Genomic DNA, 20,018 nt, shown 5'->3' with positions numbered 1-20,018 from the left:
CCTATAGAAGGGAACTTCTTCAATAAAATAAAGAGCATCTACAGATACCTACACCTAAATACTAAGTAATAGTGAAAGACAAAGTTTTTCTAGTAAGCTCAAGATCAAGGCAAAGATACCATTTTCATCACTCTTATTCAACAGAGTGCTCAATAGAGCACAATCAGTTAAGATAAATCAATAACAGAAAGGAATATTGGGAAGGAAAAAATAAAACTGTCCTTTTTCCCACTAATTGTATTATTTTCTATGTAGAAAATCCCAAAATACCTACAAAAAACAATTAGAACTAACAGTGGGTTTAGAGAGATTGCAAAATATAAGGCCATTATACAAAAGTCAATGGCATTTTTACATACTAGCAAGCAGCAGTTTTAAATTTAAAGTTTTAAAAGTATTCTTTACAAAAGCATCCCCAAAGAGGAAATACTTAGGTATAAATCTAACAAAATATGTATGAGACCCTTTATGCTGGAAACTACAAAACAGATGGAAAAAAATCCAAGCACTAAATAAAGCAATATACCATGTTCATGAATTGAAAAACAAATATTATCAACATATCATTCCCTCCAAACTGATCTGTGGATTCAACACAATTCCAATCAAATTCCCAGCATAATTTTTTAATCAAAAGTTTATTCTAAAATGTATATAGGAATCAAACCACAAAAGACTCTTAATGATAGAGAACAAACTGAGGGTTGCTCGAAGGGGAGGTGGGTAAGGGGATGAGCTAAATAAGTTATGGATATTAAGGAGGGCACTTGTTAGGATGAGCACTGGAAGTTATATATAAGTGATGAATCACTAAAATCTACTCCTGAAACCAATATTACACTATATGTTAACTAACTAAAATTTAAATTAAAATGATAAAAAAATAAAAATTAAATGGAGAAGCAAATATAATCAAAACAATGTTTTAAAATAATAAAGTTGGAGGGCCCACACTACCTGATTTCCAGACTTATTATAAAGCTATAGGAATCAAGGGTGCCTGAGTGGCTCAGTCAGTTAAGCATCTGACTCTTGATTTCAGCTCAGATCATGATCCAAGGGTCATGGGATTGAGCCCCACATGGGGCTCCACACTGGGCATGGAGCCTGCTTAAGATTCATTCTCTCTCTCTCTCTCTCTCTCTCTCTCTCCCCTCCTCCTCCTCCTCTCTGCCGCTCTCCCCTGCTCACACGCTTTCTCTAAAATTAAAAAAAAAAAAGTTATAGGAATCAGGACAGTGTGATATTAGAGAAAGAATACAAATATAGATTATTGGGAAAATATAGAGTCCAGCAATAGACCCACTCATGTATAGATAATATATTTCTGACAAAGATCCCAAAGCACATAATGGAAAAAGGATAATCATTTCAACAAATGAGATAGGAATAATGGACATCTATATTGAGGGTGGGAAGGAAACACTTTCATCCATACTTCATATCATATTTAAAAATTACCTCAAAATGTATATCCCTAAATGTAAAGCCCATATCTCTAAAATTTCCAGAATAAAACACAGAAAAATGTCTTTGTAACCTTAGGCTATACAAAGATTTCTTAAATATGATAACAAAAGCACAATTCATAAAAATAAAAAACTTGATGAGATGGATTTCATGTAATTAAGAATCTCTGTTCTTCAAGGGACACCATTAAGAGAAGGAAAAGACAAGCCACAAAACTGGGAGAGAATATTTGTAAATTGTAGACCAATAGAAAAGATCCAGAAAAGTATCTCATACTCAGAATATAAACATAACACTCAAGTCTTGAAGATTAAAAAGCAGTTCAATAACAGTGGGCAAAAGATTTGAAGACTTTACTAAAGAAGCCACACAGATGATAGATAACTGCATGAAAAGATGCTCGAAGTCATTAGTTATTGGGGAAATGAAAATTAAAATCAAAACAAGAGTTAAAACCTATGAAAGGCCTTGAGATTTTATCCTACTTGCACACTAACAACTTTGCCTGCTACAATTTTTATGGATGTTGGCAGAAGACATAAGACTTGAGTCAGAGACAAAGGATGTTTTATTACAGCACCACATACAACATGAACATCACATTCACGTCAGTCCCCACTCTCCAAGTACTACGGGGGCGATGCAGAGGCAGGCTCAGATAGATGCCCAGCATGGAAGCCATGTCACAGCCAAGGAAGACCCAGCTTGTGAAATCTCTACCATTTGCAAGCAAATCTGCCTAAGCTTTGCCCTGAAGAGAGACATTATCTTTATTAGACTGAAAGGCAAACAAATCTTCTCTCTGCTCTGAAGAGAGATGCTATCTCTATCTTCCAAGGCTCTTTTGTCATACAAACATCCTTGAAAAGATAGTCTAAAATAAGAGGCGGTTTGTGACTTTGCTCATAGGACAGAGTGGAGACCAGAGGAGAGTGATCTCCCAATAAGAGCTATCAGTACACACCTGTGAGAATGGCTGAAAAAAATTTTATGATAACACTATGGTAAAGTGAAAATGAGTGACTACATTAATTTTGGGAACGTGAAGTGGTATTCAGCTAACAGCAGAACTTCTTAAAGTTAAACGTATACTTCCCATATGACCTACTCCTAGGTATTTACCTCGTTGAAATGAAAACTTACATTTGCACCCAAACCTGTTTCGCAAATGTTTATAGCAGCTTTATTTACATTGCTAAAAACTGGAAACAACCCAAATATCCCTCAACTGATGAATGGATCAACAAACTGTGGTGCATTCATGCAGTGGAATACTACTCAGCAATTAAAAAAAAAAAAAAGAAGCAGCAAACTACTGAAACACACAGCAACATGGATGAATCTCAAATGCATTACTGTAGGCACATAATAAAAGAAGCCAGATTCAAAAGGCTACCATCTGCATATTTCCATTTATATAGCATTCTGGAGAAGACAAAATGATAGAAAGAAAATGTACCAGCAATTTCCCGGAGCTGGTGGTAGAGAAATGAGTACAAAGGGACTTGGGGGAATTTTTTTTGAGGTGATAGAATGGTTTATACCTCAGTTGTGGCAGTGGTTACAAGACTGTGTATTAAAACAGAGCCATATACTAACAAGGATGAATTTTACTATATGCAAATTATAACTTGAAAAAGGGAGAGGAAAAAAAGAGAAATAATATGTATAAACTCTCAAATTGGACTTCCTGAGCTGTGCCTCTTTCTAAATATGGATCTTGGGTATATTCTCAAGTTCTCTAAGCATAATCTTCTCAACTGTGATGTGAGAAAAATAATAGTATCTATGTCTTAGAGTTGTTAGCTTACCTTGTTGTAATGATCCATCATTAATTATTATTTGGTGTCCTATTATACATCTAGCATTATGCTTGAAGTTAGGGATACAAAAATTAATCTATGATGTGGCTCCTGCCTTCTGGGAAGCTATGATCCACAGAATAAACATCCCCTGAATAAACCAATAAATTGTTTTACTGCTGTTAGATTATTACAACAATTACACAAATTTTAAAAATCCAATTTCAAGCAACTATTAAGCCAAATTCATGTTAATCATTTTAAATACAGTTCAACTTTAGCAAGAATTTTCTAAATTAGGAATAGAAATTTCAAGTCAAATCTAAGAAATCCTATTGGTTGCCCAGATGTTTCTAAAATTATCTCTACAGATAATTTTTAAAAGCTTGAAATTGAATTTATTTATAAGTTTGTCATATTCAGAAAGAATATCAGCCTCCCTTGTTTTTACCAATTTATTCTAGCATTTCAACATTAATTTAAGTAAGAGTATCAAGAAAGTACTATAAAAAGAATATGGAATTATGTTTCCTCATTTTCTAAGATTTCATGTATCTGGATAAAATGTTTCCTTAAAAAGATAAACTAAGAGGAATCACTGAAAATGGATGAAGAGGCTGTGAAGTATTCCAGAAGAGTCTGCTTCCCCCAAAAAGAAAGGAATTAGTGATATCACCTTTAAGTCACATAAGAGATCCAAGAATCTTGGTGATATATGTATGCATTACAAGCACATATCACATATACACACCCAACACCTTTCTTGGCCTGTCAGGTACCTCTGTCCCTCAACCAAGTCGAATGTTCTTACTTCAGGCTTAGAGCGTTAGAAACATGAGAAATTCATGCCAGGACATACTATAGCTACTTTTACAGAGTTAATTACATTTTCACTATATTCAACATATCTGACAGGATAAAGCTCTAAAGACAGTTTGTTGTAAATGTGTCCTTTCCACTCAGGGCTTAAAGAAAATCAAGCTATTCTTATTTCAGAGATTTCCTATCTACTGTCATCTCACATCACGTCTCAGTGAAACGCTGTGAAAAGTGTTCTTGGAGTGTTATCAACTAAAAATTTTGCAACAAGTATGGCTTTTTGCACAGGATTTCACACCGAATAATATAGTAACATCTAGAGATTCCTAACCAAGTGAAAAAAGGAGAACATTTTAAAAGATCGTTTAAAAAGCATAACATATGCACAAGGGCTTCTCAAACAGAGCCCACAAACTTGTTTTCACCATTTTGCTTGCTCTGAACTATTGTTCTGGAGTATGGAACCCACAAATACAGATCTCACAACGTTTTATACATTGAAAATATTCCTAAGGAGTATATCTCTCAATAAGAAGCCAGTATGTGGAAACGTTTAAAGAGAGAGAAAAATAAAATTCACATGATAACTAAAACAAGTCAAAATAAAATTAGTAGAAATGTCCTTTGGCAGAACCCAGAGAAAATAATCACTGGCTACCTTACCTTGCATTTTTCCATTAACATTTTCTAAAATACCAGAGAGCTGGCTGTCAAAGCTGTGCTGAAGACCACTTCTTTGCTTTTCAAGGTGACGTTGTTCCTCAGCAATAGAAGAGAGCATATGTGGTGGCTTTTGGTCATCAAGGGTCTGACTGGGCCACTGGGACATTATGGAACAGGAGTCCTTTTCAGGTTGGCTAAGTCTGGGGCTTGAACTTTGAGCAGAGTCCTGCAAATCACTATTACAACAGGAGAAATGATCCACTTCAAGAAACAAGGGATTTTCATCTTCTTGATGCCAATCATTGCCTTGTTCTTCATCTTCAAAGTAAGCTTCCTGAATCTGAATATCATCTAAGTCCTGGTCTAGCTTTTCACTTAATTTAGAGTCTTGCTTGTTTAAGTTAACCAGCGAAGCAGATAACATATCTCCTGCTTGCTGGAGAGCTTCATAAACCCGAGATATCCAGGAAGAGAGAGGCTGGAAGAAGTTCTGACCATCCTGGGACGCCATGGCCAACACCATGGCCAGCTATCTGATGTCTACAAGTCCACTTGTTCAGTTCTTTCAGTACTCTGGACTTAATGTGAACTACAGAATAGTTTTTAATTTGATGACAAATTAAATTGGAGATCTCTTAATGGCTGTGAATAGTTCACTCTCAAAACTTCTCAGCTGAAACAGAGGAAAGAAATACTTACACCTATTAAAGTAACAACCTCAGACCCATTACCAGATAACCTATAATCAATGTCAAACAACATTTGGAGACAAAAAGAGATCATCATTGAAGTCTGAAAGTAGCTAAATAAAAATGACTGTGGAAATCTAAATGTAGATTATTTCAATGCCTATTCACCTACTCAGGCATGTGCAAAACTTCCATCAGCAGTAATGGGCTCTATTCATGTGGACTGAGAGAAGTCTATCCCCATAGACCATACTTAACAATGTGAAAAGGATAAATGAATCTTCATTAAGAGGCAGTTGAACATGACATTTCAAAATACAAGAAAGGTTGGATGCTTCATCTATGAACCTGCAGATCCCAGTGAGCAGGCTAATAAGCATCTCTGCTTCATGACACAAAGATTTATCCATTCAAAGGAGATGTGTGCCTGGAATTAAAAAGCTTTTAACAGATCTTAAAGTAAGATTTTATATTTTGTGCGATTTCTAGAAATCATTTATATTCTTGGGGAGCAAAGAACCACTGCAAAACAGAGTGGCGAGTGGAGTATGCAGCTTATTGGAGACATGATCCTCGCATCTGGTTGCCTTTGTCTGTGTTCCAGCCTCCCCAAGACATCCCTCTACAGCCTGCAAGATTCCTGAGAGACCTTCCTTCCCACAAGATTCACAACCTGAAGGAGGGGGCTATAAGGACATCAACATAGCAACAGGGCACAACGAAGATTCTAGAGCTAACCATCTATACTTTTATACACATGCATGCATACAAACATATACATAAATTCATATACATATGTATGTGTATTGTGTGTATATATACACACACATATATATGTATGTATATATATATGTGTGTGTATATATATAGTACATATATATGTGTGTGTATATATACACATATATATACATATATATGTATATATATATGTGTGTGTATATATATATGTTATATATGTATATATATGTGTGTGAATATTTATATATATCTTATTGCCCTAACAATGTTCATCAACAGCTCAGGATGAATGCTATAAATGATGGCAGAGCCTAAATTCACTGATTGTGCTTAACTACCCCATCTCTTCTATAGCAATAGCTTCCTTCTGACTCAGTCTACCAGCACTCCTGTATATTTCAGGCTTCTTGACCTCAGGCTACTGCAATTGATAGGATTGCCTACCTTCTCCTAAAATTTTCCTTCTAGCTTTTTTTTTTTTTTTTTTTTTTTAGTTTTTGTAATAGCCATTCATACATGCATTGATTCATCAATAAACAATACTCATCACCTGGGAGAGTTGATCCATCCAATAAGGCTCAACATTTTTGTATGCAAAATATACATCTCCAGCCCTTAGCTCAATCCCTCTATACAGGTTTGTATCCCTGGTTATCTAAGCTAGTGGTTCACAAACTTTGTGGGAGAATAACCTGGTAATCTAATTTAAAAAAGAAAAGAGTCTCAGACTGGTTGAAGGAATACACCCTGGATCTTTTTATTTTTGTCAAGTTTCTCAGGTGACTCTGACACACACCAAAGTTTGAGAGATGCTGATCTGAGGAAAGAGCTACACTTGGGGGTCTCACCAAAATCTCAAATTCAGCCGTCAAAACTAGCACATAACTTTTGCTACTATAAGGGTTCAACACCCTAGACTCACAACTGTGACTTTCTCTCTTCACCTCTGCTCCCTTACATTCCTTACATTCCAAGTTCTGCTAGCTTTAGGTCTGTGAAGACTCTTCCATTATGTTTGTAGAGTGATCACTTTTCCTACACTCTAATCTTCCCAGATATTACATACCTAGTTGATTTCTGTCTCAAATCTTCTCCAGCCTCAATCCATCCCTTGAGGTTTGCTCACCATAACCTGACCTTCAATCAGGTCTATTGTCTGTCTCCTTCCCTAGAATAGATATTCCTAGAGGGCAGGGACTGTAGGTTTTATTCCCTAGCTTATCCACAATGTCTAGTGTGCTAAGTATGTAGTCAATTCTCAAGAAATGAACTAATGAGTGCTATTTAATATTGTGCCTAGAACAGTGTGTAGCATAAAGTGTGTACTCAAATTCACTAAATTGATGAATAGACCTCAGAATTGTTGAAAACATCTTAACATCACCACACATATCCCCTGCAGGGTATTATAAAAGGGTTCTTTCAGCATTTCTTCCACTCCATTTCACCACCCACACAGTTTTTGTTTGTTTTTCCTCCACAAATATTGTGCCTCAGTTGTGCTTCAGATGATCACAGACCTAGAAAGTTCCCTGAGAAATCACGGGGTTTAGCTTCTAACACTCTTTCAGTACTTGAAATGTTTTAAGATGGAGATTGCATATCTTCCTTAATAATCCTTTCTATTGTTTTATTACACAAAGAAAACTTTACTTTCATATTCAATCCAAAATCTTTTAATTTAAGCCAGGGTTTTCTCATCCAATCTTTGAACTAGTAACAGCCTCTGTTCTTTTTTTTCCCCCACAAAATAGGTTTATTTTAGAAATTTTAGGGAAAAAAGATAAGCAAAAATAAAAGAGGTAATAAGGCATAGTCTCCATCACCCAAAGATAACCAGCCTTTTATTCTACATCCATAAGATAATTTTTTATACATATAATTCATTGTCAAGTTAGCTTATATACAGAGTATACAATGTGCTCTTAACTTCAGCATAGATTCCCATGATTCATTACTTACATACAACACCCAGTGCTCATCAAAACAAGTGCTCCCCCAATGCCCATCACCCATTTTCCCCTCACCCCTGCCCCCCCCCATCAACCCTCAGTTTTTTCTTTGTATTTAAGAGTCTCTTATGGTTTGGCTCCCTCTCAATTTCTAACTACTTTTTTCCTTCCCTTCCCCCATGGTCTTCTGTTAAGTTTCTCAAATTCCACATGAGTGAGAACCATCCACGTTGTTGCAAATGTAACAGCCCATGTTCTGGGTCTCATATCTCTTTCTTTTGTAATCTCTGTCTATCAAAGCCTCTAGGCAATTTTTCTAAAAAAAATAAAGCTTATATCACTCCCCTAGTTTAAAAGGAAAATCAAAAAAGAAACCCTACTGAGGTTTTCCTATTACTTGTAGTGCAGAATTTGAGCATTGGCAGCCCATCTGTCAAAATCACCAAACCCTGTGTTTATTGATGCAGAATTCTTTAAAAATTAATTTTGATGCCTCCAATTCACTACAGTCCTCATCTCTCCCTGTTATATGTACCTACTTGCTTTATTCACTTTTATGTAGCCTGCCTGACCCCCTGGAAGCATCTGAATTTTTAAGTCCTACCCTATAGGATAAAGTTCACATTCTTTACGATGGCATACAAGAGAAGAGATGCTCAAAAAATGAACAATCAGGGGTGCCTGGGAGACTCAGTCAGTTAAGCATCTGACTCTTGATTTCAGTTCAGGTCATGATCTCATGGGTTCGTGAGTTGGAGCACTGGGTAGGGTTTGAGCTGGGTGTAAGCCTGCTTAAGATCCTCCCTCCCTCCCTCCCTCCCTCCCTTTCTCTTTCTCTCTCTCCCTCTCTCTCTTCCTGGCTCACATGCATGCTCTCTCTTATCCAAAATTAAAAAAAAAAAAAAAACAATCAGCACTACCTAACTAACCTTAGTACTGGAGGGGTCCTAGAGACCTCCTGTAAGTTGCCAACTCTAACTGATGAATCACTGGATGTGAGGACTTCTGGGAGGTGGAGTCTCAGATCAGTGGCTATTTATCAACAAGTTTGGAAGTATTTCAATTGCTTCACAACTCACAAAGCCATCCCTCTTGTACTGACAGAATGTCTAGCTCTGTATGAGCTGTTCCCAATAACACTGCCCCACAGTGATAACTTGGCTATTCTTCACCACCCCTCATTGTAAAGTCCTATGTTCCAGTCACACTAACACACTAAGCATTTGTCATAGTAACTGTGCTCTTCCCTGACTTCTGTTTGCTCTGCCCAGATGCCTTCTCTCCCTGGCCTGCCTGGTAGATACTTACTCATTCTTTACAATGAAACTCCTATTGCATATGTCAACACTTCTACAGTCAAAGGTGTGGCCACAGAGTACTTTATTTTATTTTTAATTTTTTTTCAACGTTTATTTATTTTTGGGACAGAGAGACAGAGCATGAACGGGGAGGGGCAGAGAGAGAGGGAGACACAGAATCGGAAACAGGCTCCAGGCTCTGAGCCATCAGCCCAGAGTCTGACACGGGGCTCGAACTCACAGACTGCGAGATCGTGACCTGGCTGAAGTCGGACGCTTAACCGACTGCGCCACCCAGGCGCCCCACACAGAGTACTTTAAATGTGTCTTTATGATGTAAGTTTTCACTGGATATGGTAATTATTTGTCAGTCTTCCTCTTCCAATGGACACTATTTAGAATTAATAATTTTAGGACCCACACAGGGTCTTTATCTAATGTTTGCTATGTGAATGAATGAATGAATGAATGAATGAATGTTACTAGTGAACAATTTTCTTCATCTATAAAGTGGAGTTAACTCACTAGATAACCCTTAATAGTTCCTTTCTGCTTTGAAACCCAAGAATTTACCAGCGTGGGCCAAAAAGCATTATAATATTGAGCCTGGATATATTCAGCATTAAGTTGCCTTTTCAAAGATTGGTTCTGTACCTTTGTCAATAACCACTGTCAGATGATTTTGGAGCAATTAGAAAGGGGCCATATATCCAATATCCATCTATATATTAAACAGTTTCCAATTGTTATATTCTACAATACTAAAAAAGAAAGGGCACCTAAAGCTGGAACATGAAAAATTACCTACTTAGCAACACTGGAGACATTTCATTTTATACTAAAGCAGTATAAAGCCAAAAGAACTAAGTGCTAGCAGAGTAACCAGGGAAATATCTTTGTTTCTTGGGTAAATCTCAACTAGCTTGGTAGAGCACACCAAAGGTAATAGCAGATGTATACCTCGTATCCTAGTTCTTCAGGAACTTTCTTACAGCCGAAAAGACAAACTGGCGTGTGGTGTCACACTAATTATTTTTAAACACATAGGAAAAGAAAAGTAGTAAAGAAAAGACAGTCCAGGTCCTTGGATTAGAAGGAAAAATACAGATAAAGTCTGTGGTATCTGAGAAGGCTCACCATTCAAATTTACAGTTCATGATACTTCATTATTCCAAGTATTAAAAAAAAAAGGTGTGTGTGTGTGTGTGTGTGTGTGTGTGTAACATAAAAGCTCCTACCATAAACATAATCAAGGAAAGTTTACAGCTTCTCAAAATACTCAGAATAAACTGGCAATCTAATAAAGAATTAGTTAACAACCAACTCACAGGAATAAAAGGTCCAGCATAGGGAATATAGTCAATGATATTGCAATAGCATTTTATGGTGACAGATGGTAGCTACACTTGTCGTGAGCATAGCATAATGTATAGAGAAATTGAATCATTATGTTATACACCTGAAACTAATGTAACATTATGTGTCAACTCTACTCAAAAAAAATTTTTTTAAAGAATTGGTAACAACCAATAAATAAAAGTGAAAGGAAAACCATCGATATATTCCTAGGGCTACATTACATTTCTTTAAATAGCATTTTAATTAGAATTTTTCTCTATTAATTTTAATTATAAAAGTGTTTAATTAAGGTCATTTTAAACATAGGAAGTAACTAAACAGTAAACATTATTTTTTTTTCCAACGTTTTTTTTTTTATTTATTTTTGGGACAGAGAGAGACAGAGCATGAACGGGGGAGGGGCAGAGAGAGAGGGAGACACAGAATCGGAAACAGGCTCCAGGCTCCGAGCCATCAGCCCAGAGCCATCAGCCCAGAGCCATCAGCCCAGAGCCATCAGCCCAGAGCCATCAGCCCAGAGCCTGACGCGGGGCTTGAACTCACAGACCGCGAGATCGTGACCTGGCTGAAGTCGGACGCTTAACCGACTGCGCCACCCAGGCGCCCCAACAGTAAACATTAAAGAGTTGTTTCTGTAGGGGGGAAAACTATCAAATTCCTGAGTCATATGCTTTGTCATGTATTTTGACCATCCTCACCAAGGGTAATTGTGAGCAGAAAAGGAGTGGTTCCATACCCAGAATAATAATGCTCACGGTCCTTTAAAGGCTGTTAGTTAAATCTTTCTGACCCCATTTTCTATCTAATGCCAATGTTTGGAGGGAGGGAGGAAAGCTATCACCTAAGAAGAAATACTGGCTTCTGGGAGATATGCCTTAAAAATGGATGTTATTTTGGTGAAAGATAAAGTGGAAGTCTATATGAGTGTGTGATTTTTAAAGGATTATGAGCTCCTGGAGAGAGTCAAACACATTCTGGGAGAAAAGAAAATGTTTCCAATAATATGGTCCCCAGGTAACCTAGCCCCAAATCAAAATCTTATACAAGTTCATCTACTGAAGTGTGTTAATGTTTTGCCATTTTTAATGGAGAAATCACCTTGGAAAGTCTACTCTTCTTATTTTCTACCAAGATCAGTAGGGCAGTCATAAATAAAAGTCAAGAGTACTGGAATGGTGAAATAGATGAAGGGGATTAAGAGGTACAAACTTCGAATTATAAAATGAGTAAGTCACAAGGATGAAAAGTACAAGTTAGGGAATATAATCTCTAATAAATCAATAATACTGTAATAATGCTGTATGGTGACAGATGGCATCTACACCGACCAAGGTAAGCACTAGATAATGTAAGAATTGTCAAATCACTATGTTGTATTAATATACACTGAAATTAATATAACACTGTATGCCAAATATACTTCAATAATAAAAAAATTTTTTTTAAATACTGGGTTTATTCAAAGTGGCTTCTCACAGTCATCAGTTAACTTCCTTGTGTCATCTATTAAATGTGGGTTATTTATTATTGACTTCTTAGAGTGGTCATGAGGCTAATTAAGTCTATAATTTTTATGACAATATGAGCAAGAAAACTTATAAACATGAATAATATATGGAGTCAAAATAAGAACTATAAAATGGGCTGTAATCCATCTTTAAATGATTCAAAAGAGACTACAGGTGTTTTCTGTTAAGAGAAAATTTGTTATGTGGGTAGGAATATGTTTTCTGTTAAGAGAAAATTTGTTATGTGGGTAGAGATGAAATAACTTTTACAGCATTTGTCCAAAATGTTTTCTAAATGCTGGAATCTTAAATATAAAAATGGACTACTGAGGATTATTTATGTAAACAATATGGATATAATACAGCCATATTTTTATTACTGGGGCATGTGCAATACAACAGACCCTTTGCCATTGGGCTTTGGTAGGGGACAATTAGCTTAAAGCTAAATGTGAAATTGCCCTATAATCAAAATATACTTTCATCAGTAGATATAGAGAAAAATGAGATTGCATGAATAGAAGCAATAGCAATGGCTTTGAAATCACACAAAACAAGGCTCAGTGTTGGATAATCTCTCAGTTACACCATGGCATGGGGCAAAACATGTTAACGGGGTGCACCTGTGTCCTCATCTGCACTATGGGGAGCACAACCCCGTTTTGAAATTCACTGTGGAAATGAAATTACACAACAGTTCTAAAGCACCTACAACAGAGTCTAGTACACAACAGGCACTTCATATCAGTTATTCATGACTAAACCCAAATCTGTGACATTTTAGTGTATGTGCTGCTGAAGCGAGCACTAAATCTATTATATTTTAAAAGGTAAAAACATATTAAACTCTTGTAATCCTTTCCCTAATACGCCAAGACCCCAGAAACACAATACTATCATTATAGCTAACATTTGCCAAGAACCTTACAACATGCAATGTTTTCTGACAACTTCTATGAATAAAAACTTTTTGTGAAAGATACTAGCTTTCCTTTATAGTTGAAAAAACTGAGGCTTAGAAAGGGCAAGTGATTTGCCTCAAGGTTCATGCTTATAATAAAGAATGGAACTAGCATTCCAATTCTCCTTTGAATTCCAAATTCCTTCTTTAACCACTACTCCAAATCTTCATAAAATGTCAATAAGAAACCTTCAAAATAAAACATGTAAAGGTACTTTCTTCATAAGTGGCCAATGTGAGTTCAAATTCAGGTTTGTTTGACTCCAAAGTCTATTCTCATTTTGTTTCCACTCCACCTTTCCTACCTATTTCACTAACGAAACCTTTAAAAATTAAAATTATTGGGATTACTTTTCCAAAGTAAGTATAATAAAGGTTTTAAAAATTTCTAAACTACTGCTTAAGTTGAGGAAAACTTACTTTTTTTATTTTTTAAATGTTTTTATTTATTTTTGAGAGAGAGAGAGAGAGAGAGAGAGAGAAAATATGGCATGGGAGGGATAGAGACAGAGGGAGACACAGAATCTGAAGCAGGCTCCAGGCTCTGAGCTGTTAGCACAGAGCCTGACGCGGGGCTTGAATTCGTGAACCACGAGATCGTGACCTGAGCAGACGCTGGACACCTAAACGACTGAGTAACCCAGGCACCCCTGAGGAAAACTTATTTTTAAATATATTTTTCAAACTATCCAACAGACAGCTTTGTGTTTGAGCATAAATAATGATATCAAAAAGATCTTAAAAAGATGATCTTGGCTCAACAAGAGTTTTAAATTGCTCAGTGTTTTTGCTATTGTAACAAATAGCACCTTTAAGATATTCTCTAAATTTCATAAGCCCATTGAATATTTTGGACCATCTATTATATCCACAGAATGGCCTCCATGATTTTTTAAGAAACATATCTGATTATGTCATTCCATGTTTGAAATGACTTACAATTACTTCTTATTGCTTCAAAGTCCAAAATTTTCCACAAGACTTAGAAGGCCATACATGATTTGATCCCTTCTTTGACCACTCTCTTTTTGCTCTCTGTTCTTCAGTATCTAACCTCCTCCCTTCAGCATCTTACTTCAACAGGCTCCTCCCACTAGCTAAGACTGTGCTCCTCCCTCCAGGCTTCCTTCCCTTGTCCCCCAAAGTCCATCCATCCACTTTCAGGGCTCAGCCTGATAACCAGCATCCCATAATCCAGCCTCAGTTATGTCCCCCTGAAACAGTCTGTTTTATTCATTGATTGATTGATTGTGCAGGGGAGAGGTGCAGCAGGAGAGAGAGAGAAAATCTTAAGCAGGTTCCATGCTCATCACAGAGCCTGACACGAGGCTGGATCCCATAACCTTGGGATCATGACCTGAGCTGAAATCATGAGTCAGACATTCAACCAACTGAGCTACCCAGGCACCCCTAAAATAGTCTCTCTTAACACCTCTGATTCCTTCTTATTAACACTTGTATTACAATTATAACTTATTTTTTTAATTCCCCCACCCACCTCGCCTCTGGTGACCATCAGTTTGTTCTCTATAGTTAAAAGTCTGTTGCTTGGTTTGTCCCTCTCTCTCTCCTTTTTTCCCCTTTTGCTTGTTTTGTTTCTTAAATTCCACATATAAATTAGATCATATGGTATTTGTCTTTCTCTGAATAACTTACTTCTCTTACTCTCTACCTCTACCATATTGTTGCAAGATTTCATTCCTTTTTATGGCTGAATAATCTTCCTTTCATTCATTCATTTATATATATTACATATTATATGTTATATGTTATATATTATATATATGCCACATCTTCTTTATTCATCAGTCGATGAACACTTGGGCTGCTTCCAGTTTGGCTATTGTAAATAATGATGCAATAAACATAGGGGTCATGTATCCCCTCGAATTAGCAGAGTAAATACTCAGTAATGCAATTCTTGGATTATAGGATAGTTATATTTTTAACTTTTTGAGGAACCTCCATACTGTTTTCTGCAGTGGCTGCAGAATTTGCATTCCCACAATGGTGCAAAAGGGTTCCTTTTTCTCCACATTCTCACCAACACTTATTGTTTCTTGTGTTTTTTATTTTAGCCATTCTGGCAGGTATGAAGTGACATCTTATTGTAGTTTTGATTTGCATTTCCCTGATGATGAGTGATGTTGATCACCTTTCCATGTGTCTATTGGCTGTCTGCATATCTTTAGAGAAATGTCTGTTCATATCTTCTGCCCTTTTTGTTTACTGTTTATTTATTTATATTTGAGAGAAAGTGCACACATGCATGCCTGAGCAGGGGAGAAGCAAGAAAGAGAGGGAGAAAAAGAATCCCAAACAGTCTCCACACTGTCAGCACATAGAGGCTGACACATGGCTTGATTTCACAAACTGAGAGATCATGACCTGAGCCTAAATCAAGAGCCAGACGTTTAACTGACTGAGCCACCCAGGTACCCCATTCTACCCATTCCTTGATTGGATTATTTGTTTATTGGGTACGGAGTTGTATCAAGTCTTTATATATTTTGGATACTAACCCTCTACTAGATATAGAATTTGCAAATATCTTCTCACATTCTATAGGTTGCCTTTTAGTTTTATTGGCTGGTTCCTTTGCTGTGCAGAAGCTTTTTATTTTGATGTGGTCCCAACAGTTTATTTTTACTTTTATTTCCCTTGCTGCAGGAGACATACCTAGGAAAATGTTGCTATGGCCAACGTCAGAGAGATTACTGCCTGTGTTCTCTTCAAGGATTTTTATGGTTTTAGGTCTCACATTTAGGTCATTAATCTGTTTTGAGTTTATTTTTGTGTATGGTGAAAGAATGTGGTCCAGTTTCATTCTTTTGCATGTAGCTGTCCAGTTTCCCCACACCATTTGCTAAAAAGACTGTCTTTTTCCCATTGTACATCCATTCTTCCTTTGTTGAAGATTAATTGACCATATGATCAATGGTTTATTTCTGGGTTTTCTGTTCTATTCTCTTGATCGATGTGTCTATTTTTTTATGCCAGTACCATACTGTATTAATTACTACCATTTTGTAATAGAACTTGAAATCTGGAATTGTGATACTTCAGTTTTGTTTTTCTTTTTCAAGATTGCTTTGGCTATTCTTTTGTAGTTCCATACAAATTTTAGGATTGTTTCTTCTAGTTCCGTGAAAAAGATGGTATTAGTATTTTGATAGGGATTACACTAAATCCATATATTGCTTTGAGTAGTATATATATTTTAGCAATATTTCTTCTTCCAACCCATGAGTGCAGAATGTCTTTCCTTTTTTTTTTTTTTTTTTTTTTTTTTTGCATCATCTTGAATTTCTTTCATCCATATTTTATAGTTTTCAGAGTACAGGTCTTTCATCTCTTTGGTTAAGTTTATTCATAGATATTTTATTGTTTTGGTGTTATTGTAAATGGGATTGTTTTCTTCATTTCACTTTCTGCTGCTTCATTATTAGTGTATATGAATGCAACCAATTTCTGTACAATGATTTTGTATCCTGAAACTTTACTAAATTCATTTTTCAGTTCCAGTCTTTTGGTGGAGACTTTAAGGTTTATAATTGTAGCTTATTGACAACTTATGTAATTATTTCTTTTAACATCTGTCTTCCCCATGAAATTAGAAGCTCCATGAGATCAGGTAGCAGGTTAAGTTTTGCCTTTGCCTGTTTTCAGCATCTAGTTGAGTGACTACCATATAACAGGCAATCAATAGATGTAAATATCAGATTACGCTTTTTGCAGAATCTCAGAAGGGTCTCTAACCACAACTCCCAACTGTCACTGCTATGATCAGCACAGATTGGTGACGTTATTCCATCTCTGAAAGGCACCCTGAAACCAACAATTATACCTTTTAATTTTGATCCCACTATATTTGTGATGAAGGAAAGATGAATCATATCTAAGAAAACTTTCATATATAGCCAGAAAACCATTCCAGAACAAATTATTAATCTATTATATTATACACGTTTCTGCTAGGTCTTAGGACATGGCCTCATATTTTTATTTATATTGGCCCCCTTCTGTCTATGAATGAACATATCAATAGTCTTGAGTTGTAATTCATAACCTAAATCAATGCTAACAAGTGTTCAGTATTTTTCCTTATGTTTTCCCTTTTCATTTGTTTACATAACCTTCAAACTAAGTAGGTAGTAAAATTGTTCATTACAAAAATGACTACTGCCACACATTGTATCTCCTTCATTAGTGGTTATCAAAACAAGGTCTCCTGGGGTCCTTGATGACTGGGCTGTTAGAATAGTAATGCTAATAACACAACAATGTCAATACTTCTGTGTCTGACAAACATTAATAATCAGTTCCCCTTGGGAGCCCATCAAAAGCAGCACATTTAATGGGATGTTTGTGGTTGCAAACACAAGTAGGTTAGGGGGGTGGTACACAATGTCTCTCAGGTCTGCCTGGCCAAAGTGGCCCCAATCAAAGAACATTTGAGAACATTCCTTTCACATTTCCCTTCCCACTGGCAGGGAATTTCACATAAGAACTGGAAAGCACTGTTTTCCCAGCATAATAGTGGATCCAAATGTTCTTAACTAGTTCTACATACACGTGTGATCTATTTTATAGCATTATATATAGTTGCACAGATTGTATTTCTTCAGTTAAACCAAAATGCTAGTTACATTTCTATTACACCAACAATGCCTTTTACTTTTTTCTTCTCTTTCTCTTTCAATCCTTCCAATTTCTCACTAAAAGATATGAAAGCTTGCTTGCTGAGGATTAGCAAATACTCCCGCAGTCTTCTGTTAGCACAGTTTAGTCCAATGAGGATTTACTACCATCACCCATTATGAATGAGAGTCTACTTTCTAGTAATGAAATACTAACATTTCATTCCAAAAAGCATACTAGTATAAATATGAGTCCTACAATAGAGCAGCTAATGAAAAAAAAAAAAAAAACTCCAACTGATATGGAAAATGACATTTCACATTGGGATCTCATTTCTAAACACAGTGCCACACAAAATACACATTTTGGTTAGTTTTAGGTTCTTTGGAGGAAATTCTAAATGGAACTCTTGCCCTAAGATGTTCTTCAAACTAATACCAACTTAGGTCTTTGACACAAAGCCAACCCATGAGAAAAATAAAAAATTTTTAAAGGTCTGACATCTTTCCAATATAGAATGATGAGCTACTGAGTACAACTTTGTAAGCATTACTTCTTTAGGGGCAGAAAAGTGATGGAGGGAATTGGGAAGATTTAAAAAAAAAAAAGCTTTATTTTTTAAAAGAGCTTTCTGCCAAGGAGTCCAGGTAAGACATTGAGAATTTCACTATACTTTCTGTAATGTGCCTTATAATGCCATGATTTATTTTTTGTTTAAAAATAATTTTAAAATAATACACATTCAGATGCCTTAAAGGTAAGGTTTTCTCCAACACCCTGTCTTGCAATAAGTGGCTCACACTTTTGTGGAATGACAACTGTAAATTACCATTCTATAGCCATTGCTCACCGGGGAAAAACAAAAAAGAAAAGTTTTCAAGCAGATAGTAATTTCATTCTATATCACTGGCATTAATTGTTCCTAAGTATTGAGAACTGTTTTGAAGACCCGGAGTATAGAAACTAAGAAAATAAGATTCAAAACATTTCTGGAATTCCTAATTTCACACACTTCAAATAATAGCTGTCACCTGGTTGTTAAACCTCATTCAGCCAGCCCAGAATAACATAGACTTGCAATTATTATGAGAGCTTTTATGAATAAAGCATTTGCTCCATTTAAGAGGTTTTAGAGGAATGCAGATATTTTTATGGAAACGTGTAAGTACAGACATGCCCTTTCTTTTACTTTAATCTGTCAGGCTAAGAAAAACGGTGATATTTTAAAGCTGTTACTCCAATAACTAGTTTAAAACTGATTACTCAAATAGCTAGTTAAGCATAAAAAAGGATAGACACCCACTTTACTGCAGAAAATGATCTATACTACTAACTATTCTATGCAAACAATCCTTTCTTCTTGCCACCCACCCATCAACTAAATTTTTCTTTTAACTAAGGCATATATCTTCTTAAAGTATAACGAGCATGGTTGTCTTGCTGACAAGAAAAGCACAAAAACCTACAAAAATCTGGTAAATGTCACTTTTACCACCTTTGGTATCCTCCAGACACTCTGTAGACCTGGAAGATATCACAAAGAGAACTGTTGTTAATTATGCCATTTGCTAGCATGTGTAAATGCACAAGCTTTAAACTTGAAGCAATCTCTTGATCTATAAGTGAAACTAACAGGTTCATTTCCACCGCATCAAAGTCTCTCAAAGCTATCCATAAAGTTGGTGAATTGGTTTCAGTATCTCCATTAAAGGATGTGTGTTTAAGGCTTCCTCATATAATCTTGAGGGTCTGTGCTGAAGGAGAGCAGGAAGACCTTCAATCCACCAAGCAATAAACACTTACTTCTGTATAAATGGTATACTGTGTAGATTGCCAAGGTTTACAGGTCTACCTAGAACTCTGTCATAGAATTCCATTCTATGACTATTTCAAATGCAAAAAGGCCCCAAAGTTTCTGCCCATATATGTTATATCACTGACATTAATTTTTCCTAAGTGTACACACACACACACACACACACACCTCCATATGTTACAGAGTCATTGGTAAAGTGAAAAATCATGAAAGAAATTTTCTACAGCTTCTGAGATAGTGATGTGTGTTTAGGGAGCTCTCAAACTTAGGTGTTAAACATTTTCACAGCACACTTACAGAGA

The 20,018-nt window shown here is 36.1% G+C and overlaps 1 protein-coding gene across 6 annotated transcripts in view; it reads right to left on the bottom strand.

Moving 5' to 3' along the window:
* SYT16 (synaptotagmin 16) overlaps window positions 1–20,018 on the bottom strand; it is a 251,894-nt gene that overhangs the window by 91,257 nt on the left and 140,619 nt on the right. For 3 of the 6 annotated variants that reach the window (XM_023255752.2, XM_023255751.2, XM_023255750.2), the window contains exon 3: window positions 4,755–5,427. The exons of the other annotated variants lie outside the window; for them this stretch is intronic. In XM_023255752.2, the coding sequence (XP_023111520.2) occupies window positions 4,755–5,277 (523 nt within the window). In that variant the 5' untranslated portion in view covers window positions 5,278–5,427. The remainder of the gene's footprint in view (window positions 1–4,754; window positions 5,428–20,018) is intronic. 6 annotated transcript variants of the gene reach the window in all.

The sequence above is a fragment of the Felis catus genome, chromosome B3 (assembly GCF_018350175.1).
Source record: "Felis catus isolate Fca126 chromosome B3, F.catus_Fca126_mat1.0, whole genome shotgun sequence".
NCBI classification, from domain to species: domain Eukaryota; kingdom Metazoa; phylum Chordata; class Mammalia; order Carnivora; family Felidae; genus Felis; species Felis catus.
This window is presented reverse-complemented; position numbering and strand designations above follow the sequence as displayed.